The sequence below is a fragment of the Macrobrachium nipponense genome, chromosome 21 (genome assembly GCF_015104395.2).
Source record: "Macrobrachium nipponense isolate FS-2020 chromosome 21, ASM1510439v2, whole genome shotgun sequence".
Classification (NCBI taxonomy): domain Eukaryota; kingdom Metazoa; phylum Arthropoda; class Malacostraca; order Decapoda; family Palaemonidae; genus Macrobrachium; species Macrobrachium nipponense.
This window is the reverse complement of record NC_087212.1, coordinates 29,176,523-29,202,817: the sequence shown is the minus strand read 5'-3', so window position 1 is coordinate 29,202,817 and position 26,295 is coordinate 29,176,523. Positions and strand designations below refer to the sequence as shown.

The 26,295-nt window shown below is 42.1% G+C and overlaps 1 protein-coding gene across 6 annotated transcripts in view; it reads right to left on the bottom strand.

Annotated features, from left to right (window-relative positions):
• LOC135197882 (protein shisa-5-like) overlaps positions 1-26,295 on the bottom strand; it is a 137,825-nt gene that overhangs the window by 7,960 nt on the left and 103,570 nt on the right. Inside the window, exons 7-8 of one of the 6 annotated variants that reach the window (XM_064225090.1) lie at positions 26,237-26,294; positions 22,655-22,737 (exon numbers count right to left, since the gene is read on the bottom strand). The exons of 3 other annotated variants lie outside the window; for them this stretch is intronic. In XM_064225090.1, the coding sequence (XP_064081160.1) occupies positions 26,278-26,294 (17 nt within the window). In that variant the 3' untranslated portion in view covers positions 22,655-22,737; positions 26,237-26,277. Of the gene's footprint in view, positions 1-22,622; positions 22,738-26,236; position 26,295 lie in introns of those variants that run through there. 2 more of the 6 variants (XR_010310674.1, XM_064225089.1) reach the window with 2 other exon arrangements.

Sequence of the window (26,295 nt, the reverse complement as noted above, 5' to 3'; positions counted from 1 at the left end):
CGAGAACTTGTCGGGATCCGCCCACCATGCTAACTCCTTCTTGATTTGAAGAGTAATTGACAGGAGACTTCAAATCCTGAGAAGGACGACTCCAATTCCGATGAAGAAAGAATTGGAGCGGTCTCAGGTGCAACCTTCTAGGGAAAACAAATTGCTCCAGTGAGGAGAGCGTCCCAGCAGACTCATCCATCCCTCACTGTGCATACTTCTTTCCCTAAGAAGGTTGTTACTTTTTCGAGTCCCGGGCTATCCTCTCCTGTGACGGAAAAGCCGCAAAACTCAGAGAGTTCATCTGGATCCCCAGATAAACGCACTCTTGAGCGGGAATCAGACTTGACTTCTGCAGATTGACCAGAAGTCCTAAGGAATAAGTCAAATCCAGGGTTTTCTTCAAGTCCTTCAGACAACGATCTCTGGAATTGGCCCTTATAAGCCAATCGTCGAGATAGAGCGAAATCCTCACCCCTTCCAGGTGAAGAACCATTGTGCCACATTCCTCATGATGGCCGTAAAGACGGGGGGTTGGGGGCCGTGGAGAGGCCAAAACACAGGGCCCTGAATTGGAAAGATTCTTCCCCCCATCATGAATCTTAGAAACTTCCTCGAGGAAGGATGGATTGGTACGTGGAAGTAAGGCGTCCTGTAAGTCCAAGGACACCCATCCAAGTCCCCTGGACGGCCCAGTGCTGCTAACTTCTTCTTTTCGACGAAGAAGAAGTTCAGGGCGCTTACATCCAACACGGTCTCCATCCTGAGGATTTCGGAACTAGGAAACAGGCGGTTGTAAAAGCCTCCGAAAGATGATCTGCCACTAGTTCGATCGCCTCCTTTTCCAGCATCTGATCTACCGCTAGTCGGAGGGCTTTTGATTCATGATGGGGTCCTGTATCTGGCCGTCAACTCCCTCGGGGTATTCGTCAAGGGAGGCCTCGAGAGAAACGGATTAGATAGCCCATTCCTCAAAATTGACAGGGTCCAGGCATCTGCGTCTTTCTGGGCCCAGACTTCTGCAAACTGTAAAAGCCTGGCGCCTACAGTTGTCTGAAGGACTTGAGTCTTACTTGGGAGGTTTTGATTGACTTCGTAAAAGTCCTCCCTCTTCTGTTTGGTTTCCGACCTCTGAACGAAGAGGATCTAGAGGTAGATGCCCCTCGAAAGGGTTTCCTGAGAGGTCGGCTTAGCTTTCTTTGTCTTAGTCTGGAAGGTAGGGCGCGGTTCTTCCTTGCAGACTGTGCTAGAAGGTCCTGCGTTAGCTTTGGCAGAGAGAGCCTCGAAATGTCTTGAACCAGGTGTTTAGGAAACAGCTGTGTAGAGAGAGGGGCAAAAAGCAAAGACGATCTCTGAGCATGTGAGACCGACTTTGTTAAAAATGAGCAAAATACTGATCTTTTCTTCAAGACCCCTGCTCCAAACAGTGAAGCTATTTCGCTGGCCCCATCTCTCACCGATTTATCCATACAGGATAAGACACAATTCAAATCCTCCGGAGAAAACTGTCCGGTCCTTGAGTTTTCTTGGCTAGGACTCCGAGGGACCAATCGAGAAAGTTGAAACTTCCAAGACTCTAAAAATGCCTTTTAGAATGTGATCCATTTCATTCATTGCCCACGTAGTTCTGGCCGAATTCAAAGCTGATCTTCTAGTGGCGTCTACTAGTGCCGAAAAAATCTGCGTCAGCTGAAGACGGAAGGCCCAGTCCCAAGGGTTCTCCTGTCTCATACCAAAATCCTGTCCTTCCTGAAAGCTTCGTTCGGAGGGAAGGCAAACATTGTTTTCCCCGCTCCTCTTTAGTACGCATCCATGAACCGAAACTCTTGAGCGCTTTCTTCATAGAAAGAGTCGGCTTCATTCTCACACGAAGATCCTTTCGTTGCTTTCGCTGTGGAGAACAACGAGTGTGGAAGAAGGAGGAGCAGTAGGGCTCAAAGACTCTCCGAACTCCTGAAGGAGAAGTTCTGTGAGCTTCTTGTACGAAGAAACTGTTGCCGATGTATTAGTTTCTTCCTCAGAGGCTTCCTGGTCTTCTTGAGGAGGAGAACGGGATGAGGATCCTTATGAGAATCCTTAGATGATTTCCTAGCTGGGGTACAGTGCGATGAAGGAGACAAACGTCTTGAATGAGGTAGAAGGATTCCAAAGTAGAAAGGCGTACAGGAGAACGACGAGTTGTAAAAGAAGGACGCTTATCCGAAAATTCTTGTCTAAACTCGCATTCTCTAGAAAGACCAAAGTCTATCCCTAGGGGAAACTACGAGAGGAGAGCGCCTGCTAAGATCCTGTCGCCGATCGTGAGGAGAGCGGCTACTAGGCGCCGAGCGCCTATCTGTCACAGGGCGCTTAGTGGAATCCTGGCGCCTACCAAGCGGCGAAACGTTGCTAAAAATAGGGCGCCTTTCAGGAGCAGGGCGCTTTAGAGGCTCTTGATGCCTACGAAGCGGAGAGCGCTGCTAGCTCCGAGCGCTTAAACGAAAAACAGGCGTTCTGCGAGATCTGGTCTCCCCTTTACCAATGGGGAGAACGTTCTGTAAGGCTCCGAGCGCCTAACAGAATCAGGGCGCTTGCGGCGTTTCTTTGACTTCTAGCAAGAGGAGGACCGATCAGGAGTAGGGAGTCTCGAGAAACGAAGAGCGCCCCTACTAGGAGAACGAAGCAAAACGAGGATCAAGGTGTCTTTCCCCACCCCAGGAGAACAGCTACTAAAACGAATGACGCTTACCAGGAGCAGGGCTCCTACTAGACTCTTGATGTCTTACAGGGGAGGAGCGAACTCCGTGCGATGAGCGCCTACCAGTCACGTTATCCGACGCCCGACTACAGTAGTCGGAAGGAGAAGTGCGCCTACTTTCAGAAGGGCATTCCCTAGGTTCTCTGAGAAGACGAGGAGAAGAAAGAAGAGACGGAGACGACGAACCAAGTCTTCTATGACCTGAGCGCGACTCTCTCTTCTTGCACGAACTCTAGAAGAAGGAGAAACAGAAGGGGGCTGAGCGTCTACCCGAGGCAGGAATCCGATTTGAGGAAATATCTTCATAGTCCAAGGAGCGCCTATCCGTTGAATGGCGTCTCGACACCTCCGAGCGGGAGTGGTGTTCCTCTCGTGAAATGTTACGATGAGTAGAAGAATCCTCAAAAGAAGGAGAACGCCGATTACAAGGAGAGCGCTCTTCCGACGAAACGCGCCTCGATCTCTTGATCGGGAGAGACAAATCCTTCCTTCTACGCGATCTCGATGCCAAGGAGTCCGCCAAGGCTGTGATCTGAGCTTGTAGGGCCCGCTAGTACTCGAGAAGGAGAGTCCCCAGGATCTTCTTCCGAAGCAAGCTCAGGCGCGAGGCGCGGGAGAAGGAGGGCATCACCGGATCTCCTAGGGCTTCTTTGCTTGCGAAGGAAGCTACATCAGAAAAGTCTTCTGGGCTGGACGCTAACGTACTGAAGGGAGCCTCCGCAGCCCTCTTCAACGGGCGTGACGCCTCCTTAGAGCTCCACCCACGCTTCGGCGAAGGAGAAGAGGATGACGAAAAACACTGGCGAAGAATATTCTTCTTCTTACGATCCAAGGCAGCCTGGGAGCGAACTTCAGGATCTGCCGAGGGGACGCCTGACCGGTGGGGGCTCTCCCTAGCCCTCCTGCGGCTTTCGAACTTTCCTCCTCCACGGCCCTGGAACTGGGAGTCTGGAAGAGGTCTATGGCCTGGAGGCCACTAAGGAGCCGGTCAGACGCACCCTCCACATCACTGGGTACACTGCCCTTATCATCACTGACACTCTTACCTTGCTCAGTACGAAGATTCTTGTCTTCCTTAGAACACAAGGAAGCTTTTGAGGCCGCCGCCTCCGAAGACGAATCTACGGCTTCGGTGGCGGGGAGCAGGAGCTGAGACTGGGAGGAAGGTTCTAAAACTACATTAATGTTAGTTTCATTCTCACTCATTCTCGACCTGCTCGAGCTCCTTGAAGAAGCTTTACGTACCATATCCCTTTCAAGTTTCCTAATATAAGAAGAAAGAGCCTTATATTCATCTTCGTTCCAAACCTCACACTCTTGACACGGGTTACTAAACGAAACTTCATTCCCCTACATTTAACACAGAAGGTGTGAGGGTCCACCGCAGCTTTCGGTAACCTCACCTTACATCCATCGGTCACACATACTCTAAACAAAACCGGAGTTTTGGAAAACAGAATCAAAATCAGACATTCTACAGGAAAATCCAGCGCAAAGTCAATAACGGTCCACAATCAGCGTATGCCAAGCCAACATAGAGCGAATACGTCACCAAAATGTTCAAATCAATCTCCAGGCAAGGAGAAATGAAGGAATATATCGGAAGAAACGACAACAGTTGTTATCGCTTCAGCGACAGAAAAAATCTGGCTGAGAGATAGATTGGTTCATACGCCCGCCACCCAGCGGCGGGTAGGTAGACCACCTGACCTACCTGTCGCGTGTGCCGCAAGATTTGAAATTCTGTCGGAACGTCGGAGACTATAGCTAAGTATATATCTGGCAGGGAAGTTCATGTACAAAAAAAAGGGGATCATTAGCATAGGCTAAGAAATGTCAATTGGTCCCTAAAATATTTTATTAATTAATACTTTCTCTTGGTAAAAACAGATGTTCCTTAAATACAATATAACCAGAGTTTAGTGAACAGATACAAAGCAGCAGACTTTGTGGGTATAAAAGTCCACAACTATTTCCTTTTTTAGGAGTTTTCAAACTCTCCATGCCACCAGTGAAAAGTACAGTCTGCCATATGCTAAATGTCTGCGGGCATGCAAATTATTTAGTCTACTGTTCAGCCTAGTAAATTCCATTGCAGAAAAAAAAAACTTTGCCTTAAAATATTCCTGTTTTTTTAGTATATATTTCCATTATTGCAATATTCTAAGCTTTATATATACATACAAAAAGTTTTGAAAATACAACGAGCTTGGATGTGTAACAAATAACTCTCCAAGAAAGTAGCTTTAGACATAAAATTTAAATACATTTCACTAAAATAAGAGCAAATACTGTTACTCCCAGTTTGCTATGCAGGATGACAAATTCCCTTATGTTAAGAAAAATTTGAATCAAGGTTGTAATAAACATGCATTTGTATTGTTGACATAAGGCATATACCCTGATCCCCCAGGTCATCTACTTAGAAGAAAATTAGAAGGAAGAAACTATCAAACAACTTGACATAATTTTGCTGCACAATATCCACAATACAATTTTCACTTCAGATTAATTTTCCCAATAGTGTCACATTCTATCAGCAACTTCTGTGCTGCTCATCCTCACATATTTTGGAATTAGAACCAGCAGCCTAACCACCACTGTTTTGCTGTGTGATTTAAGAATAGTATGTATTGAACTTTGTTTCAAGTATCAGACATCATCACAACATCAAAATAAAATGAGGCGACTCAAAACAAGTAATATCCACTTGGTCCGTGTTACAATGTACAGTATATTGGGAAATAACCAATTATTTCTTAAATAATTTAACTATTAACAACAGACTCAGCAAATAGTCTTGAAACACAGAGCTTGACGAATAATGGACTTCATTGCAATGTTGCATCTAGTTATGAACATCTATCAACCTCTTTTGCTCTTCAAGCAATTTATGAGTATGATACTTAGCAATAAGTAGCTTAAGACAAATCAGCTGCTACCGATTCCCATGCACTGTATTTATTGCTTACACAGATTTGTTCTTAAAAATACTGCAACATCCTCATGTATTTAAATTTAAATACTGGATAAACAAAGTTTTTATGACTGACTGAATTTCAAGAACTTGTTCCCTTAACTTGATATCTGAGGTTGGCTGGAAGCTGGACAACTCCAAAGTACTAACTATCCATTTCCCAGGTCCATTATTTCAACAAGGTTTCTTTTAAAGCATCTATTTTATCTGATAAGAGTGATATAGGATCACAGAACAACTGGTATTTTCTGCTTTCATTTTTAAATTTTCAACAGACCCATCTAGAACAAACCAGTTGACTCAAGTATTGCTCTGCAGGGTTCCAAAAAAAATTTGTAAAAGGTAAAAGCTTAATCAATTATTATAAGCAAAAGAGTAATAATTCAAAAATACATTGAAATATGACAAATTTTTAAAGACAATTTGTATTTTTCATACCTACAAACCTGAGGTCTTAACAATAGGATAATTTCTGGCACCTAGCTGGGTCCGGTTAAATCGCAGATGAAAGCAAGGAATCTTGTGAGATCTGGCAACGTGTGCATTTATCAGGTTAAGAGTGGTCAAGGACCACGCACCCACGCCTGTCTTAGCAGACAGAGGGGCGGCTAGAGGTGGGCAGTTCAATATTAAGACCTCAGGTTTGTAGCTATAAAAATAGAAATTGTCTTAGAAAATTTGTCATTTGTTCTTGTGCAAACAAACCTTCAGTCTTAACATTAGGATAGACTTATACTTGGAGGGAGGTACAAGACATCCTAAACTGGCTGGGGACCTACCCACCAGTCCAGCTCCAGAAGAAATAACTTCCAGGGGGACTGAAGCCCTTAAGAAGCTAGATACATTGATATCTAACCACTCAGACAGCGAGTGACGTACAATGATAAATGGGAGAATCATTGTGTAGGGAACCAAAGAGAAACTTTGACTGTCCAATAACAAACCAATACACCAGGGTTTGTTACCACCCCCAACTCCCCCTTGCCAAGGAGCAGAGCATATGCTACCAATTAGAGAGTTGGTTATTTGCATACCAAGCAACCACACTATCAGTATGACTACCTTACTCCTCTGTATCGGACCAGTACAGCGAATGACGTGTCTATTCCTTAACCCGTCTGAAGGAAGAAGGAAAGGTACAAGAGAAAGAAAGAGACCAGCCAACTCACTCATTCTCTCATCCACACAATCATCTTAGGTAAGATACAAAAGTGCCCTGTTAAGGGCATTGATGAGTTACACAAACTGTTGGGCAGCCACCACAGGACCCAGGGAGAACGTGTCCATAGATCTGTGGGCAAAATCCTCAAGATAGAAAGAGGTGAACGTGGACTGGCGTAACCTGCCAAGGCCAGGAGGAAAACTGTCTTGAGCGTCAGGTTCCTGTCAGATGAGCCAACACAAAGGACTCATATGGACCCTACGTGAAGCCTCTCAGAACCAAGGAAACATCCCACGGAGGATTGAGCTCCCTAGGAGAACTCGATTGCTCAAACCCCTGAACTAGCAAGGAAAGTTCCCAGGATGAGATGTCGATACCTCTAAGACCTAACACTAAACTCAGGGGGCCCATGTAGTCTCTAATGGCAGAAACGGACAAATGTTTCCCATCTCTGAGTAAGGTTAAAAAGTCTGCTATAAGTTGAATAGAGGTTGCGAGTGGGTGATCTACTGTGATTGACACCAATCACAGTAGATCACCCATTTGCCTTGGTAAACTGCAGCAGTCGAACTTCTGAGAATGCTGGACATATACCCTGCTGTTCTCTGAGAAAAGTCTCTCGCTCGGAGGAGATACTTCATAGCCTCCAACCATGAAGAGACAGGGATTCTACTGACTGGTGGAACCTTTCTGCATGCGGCTGACAAAGGAGATACCACCAAGGGGGAATTTCCCTCGGAACCTCCGACAACAACGACAAATCTGGAAACCATTCTGCCTGAGGCCACAGAGGGGCTACCAAAGTCATCCCAAGACCCTGCGAACTCATTACCTTGTTCAGAAATTGACGGATCAAACAAAACGGAAGGAAAGCATACACCTCCAGGTTGTCCCAGGGATGCTGGAATGGGTCCTCCGCTAACGCTGAACGATCTGGAACCACAGAACAGAATATCTCCAGTTTCCTGTTGAACCGAGTCGCAAAAAGGTTCAGCAAGGGTCTCCCCCAAACCTGAAAGAGCTTGTCTGCTACTACCTGATGAAGGGACCACTCTGTGCCTAAGATCTGATCCCGACGACTGAGTTTGTCTGCGACCACATTCCATTTGCCTGGGATATACCTAGCTGAGAGCTCTACCGAACTTCTGACTGCCCACTGGTGAACCTCGACGGTCAAGGCGTGAAGTTGACAGGAAACCAGGCCTCCTTGCTTGTTCACATAGGCAACCACCATGGTTTTGTCCGACATGAGAACAACAGAATGACCCTTGACTTTCTCCCAAAACTCCTTCAGACCCAGGAAGACTGCCTTCAACTCCAAGACGTTGATATGCTGCTGTTTGTCCTCCAAACTCCAAACGCCTGAGACAATGTAGCCACCTAAATGAGGCCCCCAACCTGTGAGGAAGGTGTCTTGAAAACTGAAGGAAGTCCGTTGGGAAAGAATGCGGAGGGACACCCTTCAAAAGATTTTGGTCATTCAACCACCAACGAAGGTCTTCTCTCACTTCCAGAGACATAAGAACCTTTACCAGGGGTGAGTCCCCCGCCGTAGACCAGAATTCCCCAGTCTCCATTGCAGAGACCGAAGATGAAGATGCCCATGAGGGACCAGCTTCTCCAGGGAAGACAACACTCCCAGAAGAACCTGCCATTGATGAGCTGGCTGATGTGGTTCTGAAGGAAGTCGTGCACCACCACTCGCAACTTTTCCAACCTCTGATCTGATGGGAAAACTCTTGCAACCGCCATATTGATGACCATTCCCAGGTAGAGAATCCTTTGACTGGGTACGAGGTTTGACTTTTCCTGGTTGACCACAATGCCCAGTTCCAGACAAAACCGAGGCAGACGATCTCTGTCCTGCAACAGCTCTTCCCTGGAACCTGCCAAGACCAACCAATCGTCGAGGTACCTCAGCAAACGGATCCCCTGAGCATGGGCCCAACTTGACACAAGAGAGAAGACCCTTGTGAACACTTGAGGGGTTGTAGTCAGCCCGAAGCACAGGACTTTGAACTCGAAGACCTTGTCCCCAAGAGAGATAAGCAAAAGAACTTCCTGGACGTGAGATGAATAGGGATCTGGAAGTATGCGTCCCTCAAGTCTATTGACCGGATGAAGTTGACTTCTCTCACAGCCGCCAACACTGTCTTCCTGATGAAGTGATTCAAGGTGGATAAGTCGATCACAGGTCTCCAACCTCCCGACACCTTGGGCACCAAGATTTGACTGTAAATTCTGGAGACGGATGCACCACTTCCTCTCTCACTTCCTTGTCCAGCATCTTCTGCACTTCCTCCCGGAGAGCCAAGAACTTCAGAGAATTTGGAGGATACACCCTCCTGAGCTGCAGCTTGTCCAAGAGAGGGGGAGAGAAGTCAAATGGCAGTAGATACCCCATCCGAAGGACATGTACCACCCACTTCTCTGTCCCATAACTCTGCCACTTGGCCCAATGACCCACCAGGCACCCCCCAACCTGTAGCACAGGAGAGGGAGATGCACCTAACCTACCGATGACTCCCTTTACCTCTGCTTAAAGGAATGGAAGCAAAAGGGACGTTGGTCCTCTGACCTAGGCTGGGACGAACGGGGAGGCCCTGCCGAAACCGAACTCTTAGACGGCCTACCAGGCGACGATTTTCGTGACTGCTGCTGGGCAGGGGGAGGAGGAGGAGCCAGATGTCTCCAAGGACAAGACTCTGACTTAGACACAGCCTGGTGCACTAATCTGTCCTTGGTGTCAGCCCGGCACCAGTCTATCGCATCCTCCAGCTCGTTCCAAGGGAACAGAAATTGTGATTCCAAAAGATCTCCATTCCCCAATGGCAGCAAGGACTCAGGGTCAACTGATCTTTCCATCCTGGATAAAGCCGCATCTCTTCTAATCAGGAGAAGGTTAGCCCATAAATTAACACCAAGGTGAGCCAGATACAAAAACGCCTTGCCTCAGACTGCAACAAACTGGCAAGAAAGGAAGCACTAACCAACCCCTCTGGGGATCTGTCAGAAGCTATCTTGGCAATGACCGTGGACCTGAAGTCCAGCCAAGAAACCATCTGCAACATGGAGGCGGCCATAGGCTCCAACACTGAGGCATCTTGTGGAGACAAGGATGGAGCTACTGACCTCACCTGCTCCAAAGTCAATCCCGGCTTCAGACGAATGACATCCGGGTAAAGATGAAGCGACATAAAAAATACAGAGTTCGTAGCACAGTACTTCCTATGCCTCATGAGAGGCGGGGTAGCAGCTTGGCACAGCCTCTAGAGCAGTGTTTCCCAACCTTTTCCAACCCTAGCACCCCCTGTTGTCATGTCTAAGCAGTCCAGCACCCCCTAATTATTTTAATTATTAATATCTTATTACTAGGTAACTAGAACGATAAAGGAATGTGAAGTGTACTGCTTGATCAATTTTATTTTGTTCATTCCTTAAAACTAACACAAAATACCAATATTGTTTATAAAAGAAATAAAAAAGAGAAAAAATGAAATTGCATGGATTTAAATATGTACAACTGGGTAATCAATCATACTGTACATACATCAATGTGATTTTTGCTGTTGCTTATATGCAACTAGTTTCTCAATTCGAGGCTTTGTGTTGGCCAGAGCCACCCTCATATCATGAAGCAACCCAATTTGAAGTCGGTTCCGGGCAGTTGTTTTGATTTGGAGCATGGTGGAGAAAGCATTTTCACAGAGGTAGGTAGTTGGAAATGGGATGATCATTTCCAGCGCTGCCTTTGCTAATCCAGGGTATGCTACCAACTGATCACACCAGAAACCTGACAGCGGTAGTGTGCGAAATTTTGTTTGACAACCCTGGTTCACCTGCAGATCAATAAGCTCCTCCTTTAGGTTATCATCGTCATCCATATCTGCCAAGAAGGGCTGCTGTATCCATTCTGGAAATGAATGATCCATGGGAAAGTATTGTGCCATAGTGGTCTCTAGGAGTGAGAGGTGAGCAACAATATTTTCTACAAGCATTGGCTGGATTGCCTTGTCTCCATGTTTTTCATCCAGGATAGGAAAGCTTCCCACATTTCCTCCCTGGATTCGACGCTTCCACAGTGATATTTTCTTCTTGAAGGCTTCAACCTTCTCTGTACAATCAATATTATTAGCAAACATGCCTTGCATGGACCAGTTGAGATCATTCAGATGACCGAAAATGTCTGCCAGGTAGGAGAGGGAGGGAATGAAAATTTCGTCCTCAAATTTTTCAGCAAAATCACTCTGATACTCTCGGAGAAATATTGCAATCTCATCAGCGAGCTCTGCAATACGTGTCAGCATTTTTCCACGGGAGAGCCATCGCACTTCAGTGTGGAAGAGAAGCACCTGATGTTCACTTCCCATCTCCTCACAAAATAACTTGAACACTCTGTGGTTTAAAGCACGTCCCCGGATGTAATTGACAACTTTAACACAGACGGACAGAACTTCTTTCAAATGAGATGGCAATGTCTTTACCGCCAAAGGATGGCGATGGAGTACACAGTGCTTCGTAATGATATCTGGTACCCTCTCCTTCACTAGAGCAGCAAATCCAGACTTATTCCCCAGCATGACTGGGGCACCATCTGTGCAGACTGATCCTACCTTCTCCCACTTGATCTGATGCTAAACTAGTGAAAGGAGATCTGATTACTGTATTTTAAGGTATTTTTTACCTTACGTTGAAACCCTGCATGTGGTGTGTATGTTCCAAATGTGTGTATACATTGAAAACTTGTAAAGAGTAAATGTGTGTGTGTGTACCCTACATACTGATGGCTAACTTCGTTTTATTATTATTATTATTCAATTCTTGCACACTTAAACTTCTTACTTTTGACCAGAAACTATCACGGAAAAGGTCGACATATTCATTTCAGATAAAGAATCAACATAAAACAACCACTTAACTGTAATATATCTAATTCAGGAAAAATAATAAGCGAAATGACAACATGCACACTGATTCAAAACATAGCCTACCCACGTGCTACGAAGCCACTCGCCTCAGATACCAGGGTTCCAAGATTTTAGTCTTTCAATACTTTAGTGTTGAAAAACGTCATCACTCCTTTTACAGATAATAACATGAAGCGACACATTGGAGAGAGAGAGAGAGAGAGAGAGAGAGAGAGAGAGAGAGAGAGAGAGAGAGAGAGAGAGAGAGAGAGAGAGAGAATACTTTCCAATGGACTTACAGCATTACTGGAAATCAAAGATAGTCTTAGATATGCTGACAAAACTCAAATATGTAGGAGCTGTACTGCTCTGTTGCACTGCTACTGAATAACTACAGTGCTACTGTCTGGCTGCCACTGGCCCCACAGTCTCGCCGCTCTCATGTCAGATATAAACAAGTACCGAACGTGTACTGCAGAACTGGTCAAGCCTTGCTAGGAAGTGATATTTTACCGTCATGTGTGTATCGCTTCCCAGCACCCCCAATAATTGATTTCAGCACCCCCAGGGGGTGCTAGCACCCCAGGTTGGGAAACGCTGCTCTAGAGCGAAGGAAACCGTCCCAATCTGAAACCGAGGCATTAACCTTATGCAAGACCAACTGGACATGCCCCGACAAGGGTAGGTGAAACGATGACTTGGGATCCTGCGTAGCTCCCAGCAAGGCTTCCAAGAAGGAAGGAGTGTAAGACGACCGAGCCTGAGTCCTACTCTCCAAATTGTTGAATTCACGAATGAGATCGATAACTTCTGTAAGGAAGACAAAAACTCTTGCGTGTCTCCCTCCTCCTGCTCCAGCAACATGGGTCAACGACGAGAAGGGTGTGCAGGCTTACCTAAAGAGCCTTCCTCAATTAAATGAATGGAAGAACCAGCAGCCAAACAGCCCAAAACACCAACTAACCTGTCTGGGCTGGATCCAAGCGCCAACTCCTGCGACGAACCAACCACAACACTAGGGACATCACTATGCACTCTCCCAACAGATGACTCTCTAACATGGCCAAGAACGAGCATAGGTGTGGCAGACGTACGAATGTGTGTCGGTGAGGAATCCTGAACACTCGAGACAGAATGAGAATCCCTCGGAGTCGAACTCCTAGGAGTACCACGGAGAGGAGCAGGCAAACACTCCTGCTGCACCAACTCCACGCTCACAACCTTCAACCTCTTAACAGGCGCCTTGAGATCCTTACGGTGACGAATAGGCTCTGGAGAAGGAGAAGAGGGAGCACCTGCAACATTTGCACAAACGAGGGAGGTTGCAACACGCCTGCGACTCGATGCAGAGGATGAAGCAGCCACTGCAGATCACACAGGGGAAGATACACTAACTCTCCGAAACACCAACGCACTCAGGAACACGGGCATGCTACTCCTCACTCGCAGACGAAGAAAGGGCAAAGTCCTTAGCCTTCCAACGCTTGATACGCCAACGCGGCGGAGATGGGCAAGGAGAGGAAGATAGCACTGGCTCCTTACACAATCCCTTCGCAGGAGGCGGGGGCCATGCAACACTCTTGCTTCCAGTCCTCCCAGCCAACATGGCAGCCAACTTCTTCTAAAACAAAGTACAATCTCTTAAGAATTACCTGGCATAAAGCCTCAGATGGATGAGCAAGAGAAGGGTCTGACGACATGAAGGGTGAAGCAGCGAACTGGATGGCAATGACGACGTCAAGGCAGCAAACGATGACGACATAGATGTACGAGGCAGCACAGTGGAGACGACTAGGAGTGACATCACTGATGGAAGTGACGTCATACAGAGGGATAAAAAAATAACTGACCCCGTGAAGTCACTGGCAGAGCAATACAAAATGGCTAACCTCAGCTACCCATGAAGATGAGGCCAGGAGGAGTGGGGTAGTGAGTATCCATGAAATGCATCAGCAAACCCTTCAAGGACAGTGGATCCCGTAGCCCAAGCATCCCCCAAAGCACCGCCATTTTGGACGCCTCCCGAAGAAGAAGGGGCAACATTACATAAATCAGCCTGAGGGCCTCCCAATACTTCCAACGACGAATCAATGAACAAAAAGGAAGGGGACAAAGGCACAACACTAGTATGGGGTGTGACAGCAGGAGATGAAGCATCGGGAAGTGGAGAAGAAAAACCCTCCCACGAAGGAAGAGTAGAAACTTCCACTGCTCTCTAGGCCACGCACGGCATTCCGTGCAGGGTTTCGTTATTGTATAAATGTTAGAGCGACACCTACTGCAAGTGACGTGGGGGTCGGTCTCAGCCGAAGCCAAAAAACGAGAACATGGAAAACCTGGAGTTCCAGGGCGCGCACACACTAAAACACAAGCGAAATGAGCAATGAACCAGGTAAAGGCCAAGAGAGGTCAACCACAACTCTCGCCCAGGTGGTTAAGAAAAGACTGACGCGGTGGTGTGGGTGCGTGGTCCATGACCACTCTTCACCCAATATATGCATGCGTTGCCAGATCTCACAAGATTCCTTGCTTTCATCTGCGATTTAACCGGATCCAGCTAAGCGCTAGAAATTATCCTATTGTTAAGACCAAAAGTTTGTTCATGTATGAACACAATTAAGAATATAAATATGCAGCAGGGCAACACAAAGCAATAGCACTCTAGATTGTAAATGGCTTTTACTACTTTAAGATATTTGAGTGTTGCCACTTAATCTACAAAATCAGCCAAATGAGAGAGAGAGAGAGAGAGAGAGAGAGAGAGAGAGAGAGAGAGAGAGAGAGAGGAGAGAGAGAGAGAGCTATATTACCACCATATGTAGCTTCTAAAATTAGTTTCTCATGCTGCATGTGAAACCTCAAGACCCAGGTTGCTTTCAAAGAGCAAAATTGCTATTGCATTTAAATGCACATACAACTAATATAATATTGCCTAGAACTGTAACTGTACAGCAAACAGCTTTTTATTCCCTTTAAAAACTCTCCATTCAGCTGAAAACTGCTAAAAATTGGAGAATGGCAATATGTACTGCAAAGATATGGTAATAACCCTGGTTACTTCGGCCAAGTACATAAGAAACTAATGTTGCCTAGGGTTATGTGTAAAGTTCATTCTTGCTCCACAAACAAAACAGAATGTAGTTTTGTTTCAGTCCAAAATATAAATTTGTATAATAAAATTTATTATTTTGATACTTGTCTAAGGTTACAGATAGCTTATATCTCCTCACCTATCAGCACACAAATAAGCTATCTTTAACATTAAGTAAGATTCATCCCAAATATTTATAAATAAGAAAACAATGAACTCATGGTTTTACAGGAACAATAGAAAACAGAAAGAGATACTTAGATAAACTCTCCAGGGATTAAATAACCATGGATCACATGAGCCTAATCAACTTGACAGTTTTTAAATGAACAGCACTACAATCCAACAAGTTCTAATTTAGCATCCGATATAATATTCTATTAAACCTGCCATTAATTATACAGTTCTGATTTTAAAGAAAGTAAATACATAATTGCTAACAGGAATAGGTATAGTACAGTGGTCCCCCGTATTTGCGGGGGATGCATACCAGACGCCCCACCCCCCTTGTTTAGAATCCACAAATAGTTGGAACCACTATAAAATGCTGAAAACTGCCTATTTTGGTAGGTAAAACTCAATACAATTTTCATACCTTTTTTTTTTAAAATCATTTTATCACAAAAAGTGCATTTTATGATGAAATTGATTAAAAAACCAGGAATTTATGGACATTTCTCATAGAAAAATACCGCAAATAGGCGAATTTCCCGGGAATAATGAGTACATATGGTCCCGAGAGAAATCCGCGAATTCGTATCAGTCTCTCCTCTAATATGGAGAACGCGAATACAGGGGGCCCACTGTGGTTGATCTGGTCACAGTACTTCAGTTACAGAACTTTCTGCTTTATTAGCATCTTCATGTCCTTCAATGCCTGTATGAAGAAGGACCTAGCATATTTTGAAATTGAAATAGCTTCATATAATTTGTAGAATGAAAACTTAACCTACTGGACAAAGGAATTCTTTGGATGACACTGAATGGCACTAAAGGTTCTGATTACTTGAAAGCTGCTAATTTACATAGCTGCTTTAAAAAAATCTCAACTCCTAACAATAATGCACACAGTTTTGTTGTGAAAACTGAAGCATTATTGGGAAATAAAACTACAGTAGTTTGTTTCATTTGACAATGGTGCAACAAATCCTACACAAGATAGCCATTTGGTGAAATTAGCAAAAATTGCACCTTATGTATTTGAATGAATATGAGTGGAACAAGTTTGCCCCTGGACTGGACTCAGGGAAAGTTTTTTGTTTGTATTTTAGCACTGGTACCTATATTTAAAGGTAAAGGTGATGTCCAGGAATGCAGTAATTATTGAGGTATCTAACTAATGCCTCACTCATTGAAGATTTTGGAAAGAATAATAGATCGCAGGCTAAGAGAGGAAGTGAGAATAGGGAAAGAACAGTTAGGATTTATGGAGGGAAGCGGCACAACAGATGGAATATTTTGCAAAAGGAAGCTGATGGTGAAATTCAGAGAAAAACTAAGAAACCTGCATCTGGTATTCATAGACCTAGAAAAGGCCTATGACAGAGTTCCAAGGCAAGAAATGTGGAGATGTTTGAGGGCGAAGATGGTACCAGAGAAGTATGTCCGAATTATTCAGGAGATGTACAGCAATGTGCATACTTAAGTGAGAAGCAGTGTTGGAGAGACGGATGGATTTGAGATAGGCGCTGGATTACACCAGGGTCGGCACTTAGCCCATTCATCTTCAACATCATGATGGATGCAATGACTAAGGATGTTAGAGAAGCAGTGCCATGGTGCATATTATATGCAGATGACATTGTGTTGTGTTCAGAGAGGAGGGAGGAGTTGGAGGGGAGGTTGGAGAGGTGGAGAGCAGCACTTGAGAGAGGAATGAGAATAAGCAGATAAAAAACAGAATATATGTTCCAGTATTACTGAGGATTGTGGAAATGGCATAAGATTAGATGGGGAAGAAATAAAGAGAGTAAAAGTTCAAGCACTTGCTGTCCATATTAGAGGATAGTGGAAGCATGGACCAAGAGGCGAGACATCGAATTCAGGCAGGATGGAATAACTGGAGGTCTGGCTCAGGGGTTGTATGGTGTTTTTACGTTGCATAGAACCAGTGGTTATTAGCAACGGGACCAACGGCTTTACGTGACTTCCAAACCACGTCGAGAGTGAACTTCTATCACCATAAATACACATATCTGACCCCTCAATGGAATGCCGAGGCCACTGAGGAGGAAGGAGATTCATGGGGAGAGTTGCCATTGGAATATTCTCCTAACAGATTCTTCATGTAGTTTTTACCAGCTTGAAAGTTTATATAAAGTACCTCAGACAAAAACCTTGGCATAAAAATATATGAGTTGCTAGTAAATGTATAAGAGGTAACTACCACCATGAAAAGTATACAATAGCAATAAACTAGCAGCTTCCCAATCAAGGTGGAACTGCACAATGGAGCAGTGCTGACTAGTTGTTCTTCAATATAGTGCTGGATGTATTGACCAAGGATATAAGGGAGGATGCCCATTGATGTATGTTCTTAACTGATTATTTTGATGGTAGAAACTAAGATATACTATGGAGATATGCACTGAGAGTAGAGGGATGCAAGTAAGTCAAACAATCATTAAATGTATGACAAATTGACTAAATAATGAACAGCAAGCCACAATTAAGCTAGAAGAATTGAACATCAAAAGTGTTCAAAGACAGAAACATGGGGAATTATGGATAAAGAAGCTAGCTATCAAATTCAGCCGGGTGGAATAACTGAATGGGGTTATCAGGCATACGCTGTGACAATAGAGTCCCTAGTAAGCTGAGGGCTAAGTACATAAAGGTGGGGTTAAGACCTGCTACTTTTTAAGGGCTACAAGCTGCACCACTGAAGAAAATAGAAACAAAAAACTGAACATGGCAAAAATGAGGATACTCAGATAAACGAGTAGAATGATGAGAAGAGATAGGAAAAGAAATGAATACATCAGGGATCAGCAAGCATCTTGTGTCAAAGAAAGTCCAAAAGTCAAGACTGAGATAGTTTGTGCACCTGATGAGACCAGGAGATGAGCAACATGCCGATACTGTATTCTAGAAACAGGAGAAACAAAAGTAGATGACAGGATGACAAGACAGCCAAGAAAAGGCTCACCGTTTTGATTTGATTTTTTAAATTTACACTTGTCATCCCAAGCAGAGATGCACTTGAGCCATTCAGTATTCATGACATTGAAAGGAGTTGGACAGAAAGTTAGAGCAATCCAGAAAACAAAGGAGCTGAAGTTTATCCAGAAAACAAAGGAGATGAAGTTTAAGGATCTAAAGATATAACTGCAAGAACACCCACTGCACTAGGAAGTAATAAAAAAAGGCTGAACACCAAGAATGTAGAAAGGAAGAATGAAAAAAAAAGCTCAAAGTGGGTGCAACTAGAGAAGTGACGTTGCAAACACCCTTTGGTGCATTACATGCACTTAATAACCCCTATGCTACAAGGGTAAAAGGCTCACTAAAAAGTGACCAGAGTATGGATTAAGCCAAGAAAAGATAAATTGCACCTTTCAAATTGAGTGTTGCTCATGATGTTCATGGTATATGCAAAGTTTTGGAAATAGAAAATACTAATGTTTACAGAGACATACTAGAATTCTTCTCTGGAAAAATGCCAAAACAAATTTATTAAAATATCCTTATGATAAACCTCTTGATGCAAAAGCATAGGACCCCAATGCAGACAGCTCAGAGTGAAGAAAGATTTGCTTTTAAGTAAATTTAAGAAGAGGGAGAGAAAAACTTCATAAAAAATAGGTCATTTAAATAATAATTCAGTTTAAACTATTTCCTAACTACGGAACCTGCTCAACTTTTAATGCCTCTCTTAACATGCTAGCAGTGTACAATATGACAAACTGAGATGGCAATCTTTTCTCACACACTTTTCTTATGATCCAAAATGGTCCATTTAACTCTACCAATGAAACCACTCACATACACAATTTATTTAGCAATCCATGCTGAGGCTATTTTTCCAAAAATCCCATAATGCCTACTTTTCCCTACTATAAATATGCAGAATTTGTTCTTTTGGATAATTAAGAACTTCAAACTGCAATAAAAAATAATTTAAAATAAGAAGTGAAAATAACTAGTATAATTTACAGGCTAGTCCCACAGTGGGTAATGTACTATACATTTTACGTGCACACTAAAACAACCTTATATCCCCTGTATTACTACCATCTGCATTTAAATTCTAATAACACAAACAGCTACTAAAATTCAAAGACTTCATGGAAAATTATTACGCTTACTGAAGCATGGTTATGCCCTCTTAGAAAATCCATCTAACAACTATTCTATCTGAGTAACACTACCATGCTGTAGATGAAGTCATCATAGTGCAACAAGCCACGATCCTTACTTAATCCAATAAACTCAAATACACCATATGACACTGGCAGAACTCTGCACATTTCCACAGAGGATTACTATTTGCTTCTTAGGCTACTGTGCATGGTACTTCCTAATGGGAAGGGAAAAGATGCATTACGGCAAAAAAGAAATGTGCAATTACAGCGTCAATTTTCTTCATTTATCTTCCAACTGGAGGCAATCTGCAAATGACTGGAGCCCGAGACACCTCTGGGAAAACCTAATGACAATCCAAGCTTATGTAAAAATTTTGGGTCCACGTCTTGTGCAGCTCTGCTAAATTTTAATTTCCCCCCCCCCCTACATTTATCCATCTCTCCTTGATTAGTAACTAGCTAATAAAAGATGACCTGAATGTGGCAGTGTACTGTATTTAATAACTTTACTTGGGTCCTTGTATGTCTCCTCAGGGATTCAATTCACTGTTTTCAAGGTAGTACATGGGTAAATCCTATCAAAAAAAAAAAAAAAAAATACCTTTCCTCCTTTGGCAATCATATTGCTGTAATAGAGCACATCATCTCTAAAATGCAGCTAGGGGAGAGGCCTCAAGTATTAAAACTTTCAGTTTCTCAAAAAAAGAAAATTCTTAAAAACAGTGAAGCTGTAACACTTTGTTGTGTGGAAGATTGAAAAAGAAAATAAGTAAATTGGTATTCCTTTAATTTACATAGCTGTACATATAGCTACCTAACATGGAAAAGCAAATATCTTTCTGCATTTTTTTTAATAGAAAATAAAAAAGTTCCAGTTATTTACAAAACTCAAATTTTATATATAGGAGTATTCTTGGAACAAAATGTTCAGGTCTTTGAAGCTTATTAACACCATAGTTACAGATAAAGGCAGAGGGATGGTATTCATCCTTATTTTCTCCCGTTACTAGGACTAATGTGAAATTCAGTTACGGTTCTGTTTACCGACAATAAAAACAATTTTCAAAAAAATTCCTATTACCGTATATGAACCAAGAGAATAAAAACCTTTGTATTACGTATAGGAGTTTTACTCCACGGTTGGGAGAGTATTGTCTCATAAAACTTAAAAGGTTGTTCAATCATCCATTCAAAATGTCCTGGAGGGATAGGATAAAAAAACTCTTCAGCTACTATCAAGGACTGATGAAGCCTGACTTCTTGCTAAAAGCTCAGAAAAGCACGAGAATGGAATGTCTCTCCCAACCCTCCAAATGCTGGAATTCATACACATACAGAGACTATGAAGCTTGCTAACTCTCTTCACTACTGCTACCAAAAGAACAGGCTTGAAGGTGTTAAGTCTAAGGCCTCACTGAGAGACCAAAAGGTACCTGAATGGGACTCAGGAAGATGAGCCATCCTACTGCAAAAGAACTGTTTAAAACTGATCACAGACAAGCAGCACTCCATTGTGAAATATAATCCATACCCACTTCCCCTAATATTAAGACTGCTGTGGATCTCCTAACCCTCTTTATCTCTGTAGCAGTCCTGTGAGAACCTCCCGCCTCTTCTCTTGCAGATGCTGGTAGTTTCTAGCCATGAAGAGAACTTTAAGAACTTGTACAGCCTCAGCACAGCGGCTGACAAAGAGTGGGGCAGAGGGATCTCTCTCTCTCAATGCCTCAACTAGTCAAGGCCAAGATTCTAAACCTCACTTAGTTTTGTGCCAATAAAGAGCCACCAGGGTCATCTAGGAAGTAGGGGGCCAGCAAGACCATCCAGATTGTTCCACATGTACTGGAGGGCTATTTCCACAGCAGTCCTCGGGTCTGGAGCTGGGAGAAGACCAGAGCTTGTTAGTCAAAAACCTTATGTGTGCTCAGCATGTATCTTGCAGAGGAACAAGAAGTCAGTCATATCTTGCTTGTTGACAATATGGTCTAGGAATGCTCACAGAGATAACTGTGCCCACTTAAAGACACTGGTGTGCTGACTGATGACTGAATAGGCCCTGTAGGTGTGCCTCAAATCTACCTTAAATCCAAAAACACAAGCAACTAATGAGTGGGGTAGTCAGGAAAGCCCCCCAAAAAAGAAGTTTCTGTTACCCATGCATCTTTATGAGGCCTGCCGAATTTTGAGGAATTATAAAATTTTAGTCATTATGGTTATCAACTGTTTTATATTTATATAAAACATATCCTGAAGCGATAATACTAAGAAATTTTTTTTTTTTTAGATTGGCTTATTGACAATTTTGTTCATCCCTTGTATGACACTGTAAACTACAAACTGAAAAATACTTATAAACAAGTCTGTATTAATAATTCACGATAGGATCAAGCAAGCTATTCACTATTCTGGACTTTTTTTTATGTTTAAATAAACAACTAGAAATGTTATTGCTAGTACGGCACTGTGAACGACACATTGTAAAAACGTAAATGTGTCCGAATGACCCTAGATTGGATCAAGTTTGGGATATACTACACTATTTTGGACTATTTCACATGTAAATAATAAATGTTTAGATTGGTTCATGGACAACTTTGTTCATTGCTTTTATGGCATTGTGAATGACAAATTGTGAAAAGAGCATGAAAAACTGAAAAAATTTTATTAAAAAAGGTTACTCCCCACTAAAATATCCCCCTCTCTCTACAGGACATGTCAGAGAAAAAGTTATAATCATATGCGTATAGATAATTTGATGAAAATTTCCTGATTGTCTCAGGGTTGTTTCAAGATTGAACCTCCAAAAATTTTCTTCTTTTGCTGTTTCCTGAAAACTTTTTTTTTTCAAACTAAATGCCTAGATCTACAAGAATACTAAAACAAGACTTGTGTTTATTCAGTATTAGCTGAAGAATAAGTAGTAAAAAAATTGAAGCAAATCTAAAACTTGCTTTTTCAAACATAAATTCAAGTTTCTTGAAGAAGACTGAACCAAATTCAATGAAACTTTTAGTGTAGTATAACTATAACTTGGTTTTGTCATAGGCAAATTTATTTTTTATTGAAACTTTTCTGTTGCATAAATTAAAAAAAGGTACCATATAGACTCGCGTAACATGCAATCTTGCATATCATGCAACCCCCAAATTTTCACCCTTAAAAAATGATTTTATCACATATCTCACATATCACGAGAGTTAAATTTACAAGAGGCTAAACGCTTTTCCTCCTCTTTATCTATTCCATTTTTTAGTTAGGCTAGTCCCTTCTCCTCCATCTCTTAATCTATGACATCTTCTAGTTAACCCTTAAACGCCATTTGGATGCATTAAACGTTGACGAAAATTGTGTTGGGTGCCGAATTGACTTATGAAACGTTAATGCAAAAAAGTTTTTTTTTAAATTTGGGAAAAAATAGTTATAGGCCTACTTGGCAAAAACTTTTGTATCACGCACCTTGAGGGATGCTGGGAGTTCACGGATCAAGCTGTTGTTTTGTTTACAATCGTTACGCAGGCGTGCAAGCACGAATTTCTTTCTTCTCGCACTAAAAAGCATCAGCGACACATCTCTGAAATTATTTCGTCACTTTGACATAATTTTTGCACCATTTTATATTAGCCGTTACATAGAGTTTTATATATGAAAATGTGTGCAATTTCATTAGAATACAACAAAAAACAACCCATGGTTATAGCTTTTGAAATATTTTCTTATAAATAACGATAAGTGCCAAAATTTCAACCTTCGGTCAACTTTGACTACCGAAATGGTCGAAAAACGCAATTGTAAGCTAAAACTCTTGTATTCTAGTAATATTCAATCATTTACCTTCATTTTACAACAAATTGGAAGTCTCTAGCACAATATTTCTATTTATGGTGAAGTTATGAAAAAACTTTTTCCTTATGTCCGCACGGTAACTCTTCCGAAAAAATCAGAATTTTTTTCGTCCGATTGTCGTAATGTTTGCACAGTTTTATATTAGTCGTTACATAAAGTTTATATAGAAATGTGTGCAATTTCATGTAGAATATAACTAAAAACAACCCATGGTTGTAGTTTGATCAGTTTTGAAATATTTTCATATAAATAACGATGTGCCAAAATATCAACCTTCGGTTAACTTTGACTCGACCGAAATGGTCGAAAATCACAATTGTAAGCTAAAACTTTTACATTTTAGTAATATTCAATCAATTAACTTTATTTTACAACAAATTAGAAGTCTCTAGCACAATAGTATTTTGATTTGTGGTGATTTTTTGAGAAAAACTTTTTCCTTACTTCCGCGCGGTAACTCTTCCGAAAAAATCAGAATTTTTTTTGTCCGAAAGTCGTAATGCTTGCACCGCTTTATATTAGCCGTTACATAAAGTTTTATATATGAAAATGCGCGCAGTTTCATGTAGAATACAACAAAAAACAACACATGGTTGTAGCTTTTTTAGTTTTGAAATATTTTCATATACATAATGATAAGTGCCAAAATTTCAACATTAGGTCAACTTTGACTCGAGCGAAATGGTCGAAAACCGCAATTGTAAGCTAAAAATATTACATTCTAGTAATATCCAATCATTTATCTTCATTTTGCAACAAATTGGACGTCTCTAGCACAATATTTCGATTTATGGTGAATTTTTGAATAAATATTTTCCTACGTCCGCGCAGTAACTGCCGAAAAAATCATAAATTTTTTCGTCAGATTGTCGTAATGTTTGCACCAATTTATATTAGCCATTACATAAAGTTTTATATATGAAAATGTGCGCAATTTCCTGTAGAATACAACAAAAAACAACCCATGATTGTAGCTTTTATCAGTTATTTATTTTCATATAAATAACAATAGGTGCCAAAATTTCAACCTTCGGTCAACTTTGACTACTGAAATAGTAAGAAAACGCAATTGTAAGCTAAACCTATTACATTCTAGTAATATTCAATCATTTAACTTTATTTTGCAACAAATTGGAAGTCTCCAATGAAACACTCTAGTCCAGTGATCCAATTTCATTATTTACAGTACCCCATGAGCAAGTGGGGACCAGGCCAGCCTGAACAAGGGTGTCATCTCTAGAGGTCCACTCATTAGATATTGGGTCAAAGGGCTGAGATGCCTCCCATTGACTACTGTGCTTACGTAAAAAAAAAATTTGCTCCCAAAAATGTACTATTGGCAACACTGTTGGATCTTAGAGGTAGGGTACTAGTACACTCTTGCTGTATCCACAACAAAATGGACATGCCAAACTGATGGGAAGATAATTCAAATGATCATGACACAGCATTCCCTGAGCCCTACGACTTGAACACTTGTGGAGAGCTACAATCTTACGACATGCGTGCTGACCAGTAATGATCAGCAGCTCAGTCTAATTCAAAGTGATGCGTCAATGCAACAAGATCTGCTGGAACTGGTACTAGGCACAAGTGAACGATAAGCACCGCCCTACCATAATCAAGTAGACCAGTAATCAATCTAGTAAAAGCACTGGAAATGGTACTACTCAAAGATGACTTGTCATAGGCATGACTGCATTGATACCAACCTCATCCTTGGCCATCCTGTGCCAGTTCATAAGTATCAGGACAGTAAAACAACATTGATTGGTTGTCCAAAGCCACATGGATTGAAGACTACCTGGAAGAACAGTGGTGAAGAGCATAGTCCAGGTCAAACCAACTCTCCCTAGAAGCTCTGGCAAGAAACTGGCCATGAGCATACTAGTGGCTTGCATTATTATCAGCCCCCTCCTGGAACTCTGACCACATAAATAAAATAACTCAAAATATCAGAAGTACGAGAAGTGGAAAAGAAAAGGGATGAACCGTAACACAAGGAAGAATGAGAAGCACACTTGCAATTCTTAGCCTTGCCCTTGCTATAACTTTCACTAGGCTCTTCCACTACAGCTGCAGATTGACTCTTTCCACTGAAGATTTAAAATGAAAAAGACCAGTGAACTGGAAATATAGGAGGATAATTAATTATAGCATGAACCATAGCAGCAACAAAAACTTCAGCCACAACAACAGCATGAGACAAACCAACCATAGTAAGGTATATCAGGTAGGCAGAACAGAAAGGTTCTTCCAATAAAGCCTCGGGAAAAAAAAAAAAAAAAAAAAAAAGTCTTCAGCAACCCTCAAAACTCCAAAGGGACGTTTATGCTCTCAAACAAAGCCGACACACAGCAAAAGCACTGGAAGAATAGTGACAAGCCCACACAGGGAATAGTATCCACAAGAGGCATGAAGTCAAAGGAAGTTGTGCTGCCTCCTGATGGCACCAATTAAGCACTAAACTTCTAAAAGTGATTAGACCAAATAGCATACTCTTAAAAGCAAGTGTCTCAGGAATATTCCTGACCACTGAAAAGAACATGCTAGGCAACAGGATCAACTTTCAAAGAATACAAAGACAGTTACACATATAGCCTTACCCAGGATGTCTAGGCTATCCGTGTAACTTACCAGGTATGATAAAACAGAAATACAGAGTAAGAAAACACAAACAAGAAACCAAAACAAAGAAAATAGCACAACAGCATAATTGGAAAGCCAAAGCCAAAAGTTCCGCAACCACCAGAAGATGTGCAGTTTCATTGGTGACTAAAGAAAATGCTAGAGTATAATCAGCTGTAGGGGTACTTATTCCCCTATTGCCATCCTGCTTCCATCTGTAAATACCTTACTAACATGCTTCAATGAATGTACCAGCTGACACCAAAAAATACTCCTATATACAAGACAGATTTGTATTCTCGTGGAACAAAATAGAAGCAAAACAAATATGGTTAGGCAATTGTTAAATAGCATGCAGTAGAAGTGTAAGTATATGAAACTTGAGATAGCATCTACCCATCACCTTTGTGGTAATAACTATAGTGTCAGATACAAAGTACGTAAAACAAACTTGTAACACTCGAGTGTCTTTCTACACAGAAAAATACTTTAATTCCTTAAGAATACAATTTTATGAGCTGTCAGTAGAAGAGGGAGAATAAAAAAGCAACCAGTGCCAGCCATAGGCTAATGCAAATTTAAAGGCAAGGGAAACCTACCTTCCAGGAACACATGCGTTACTGTCTGTATTCTACAAGATTCATTTCTCACTGAGTTC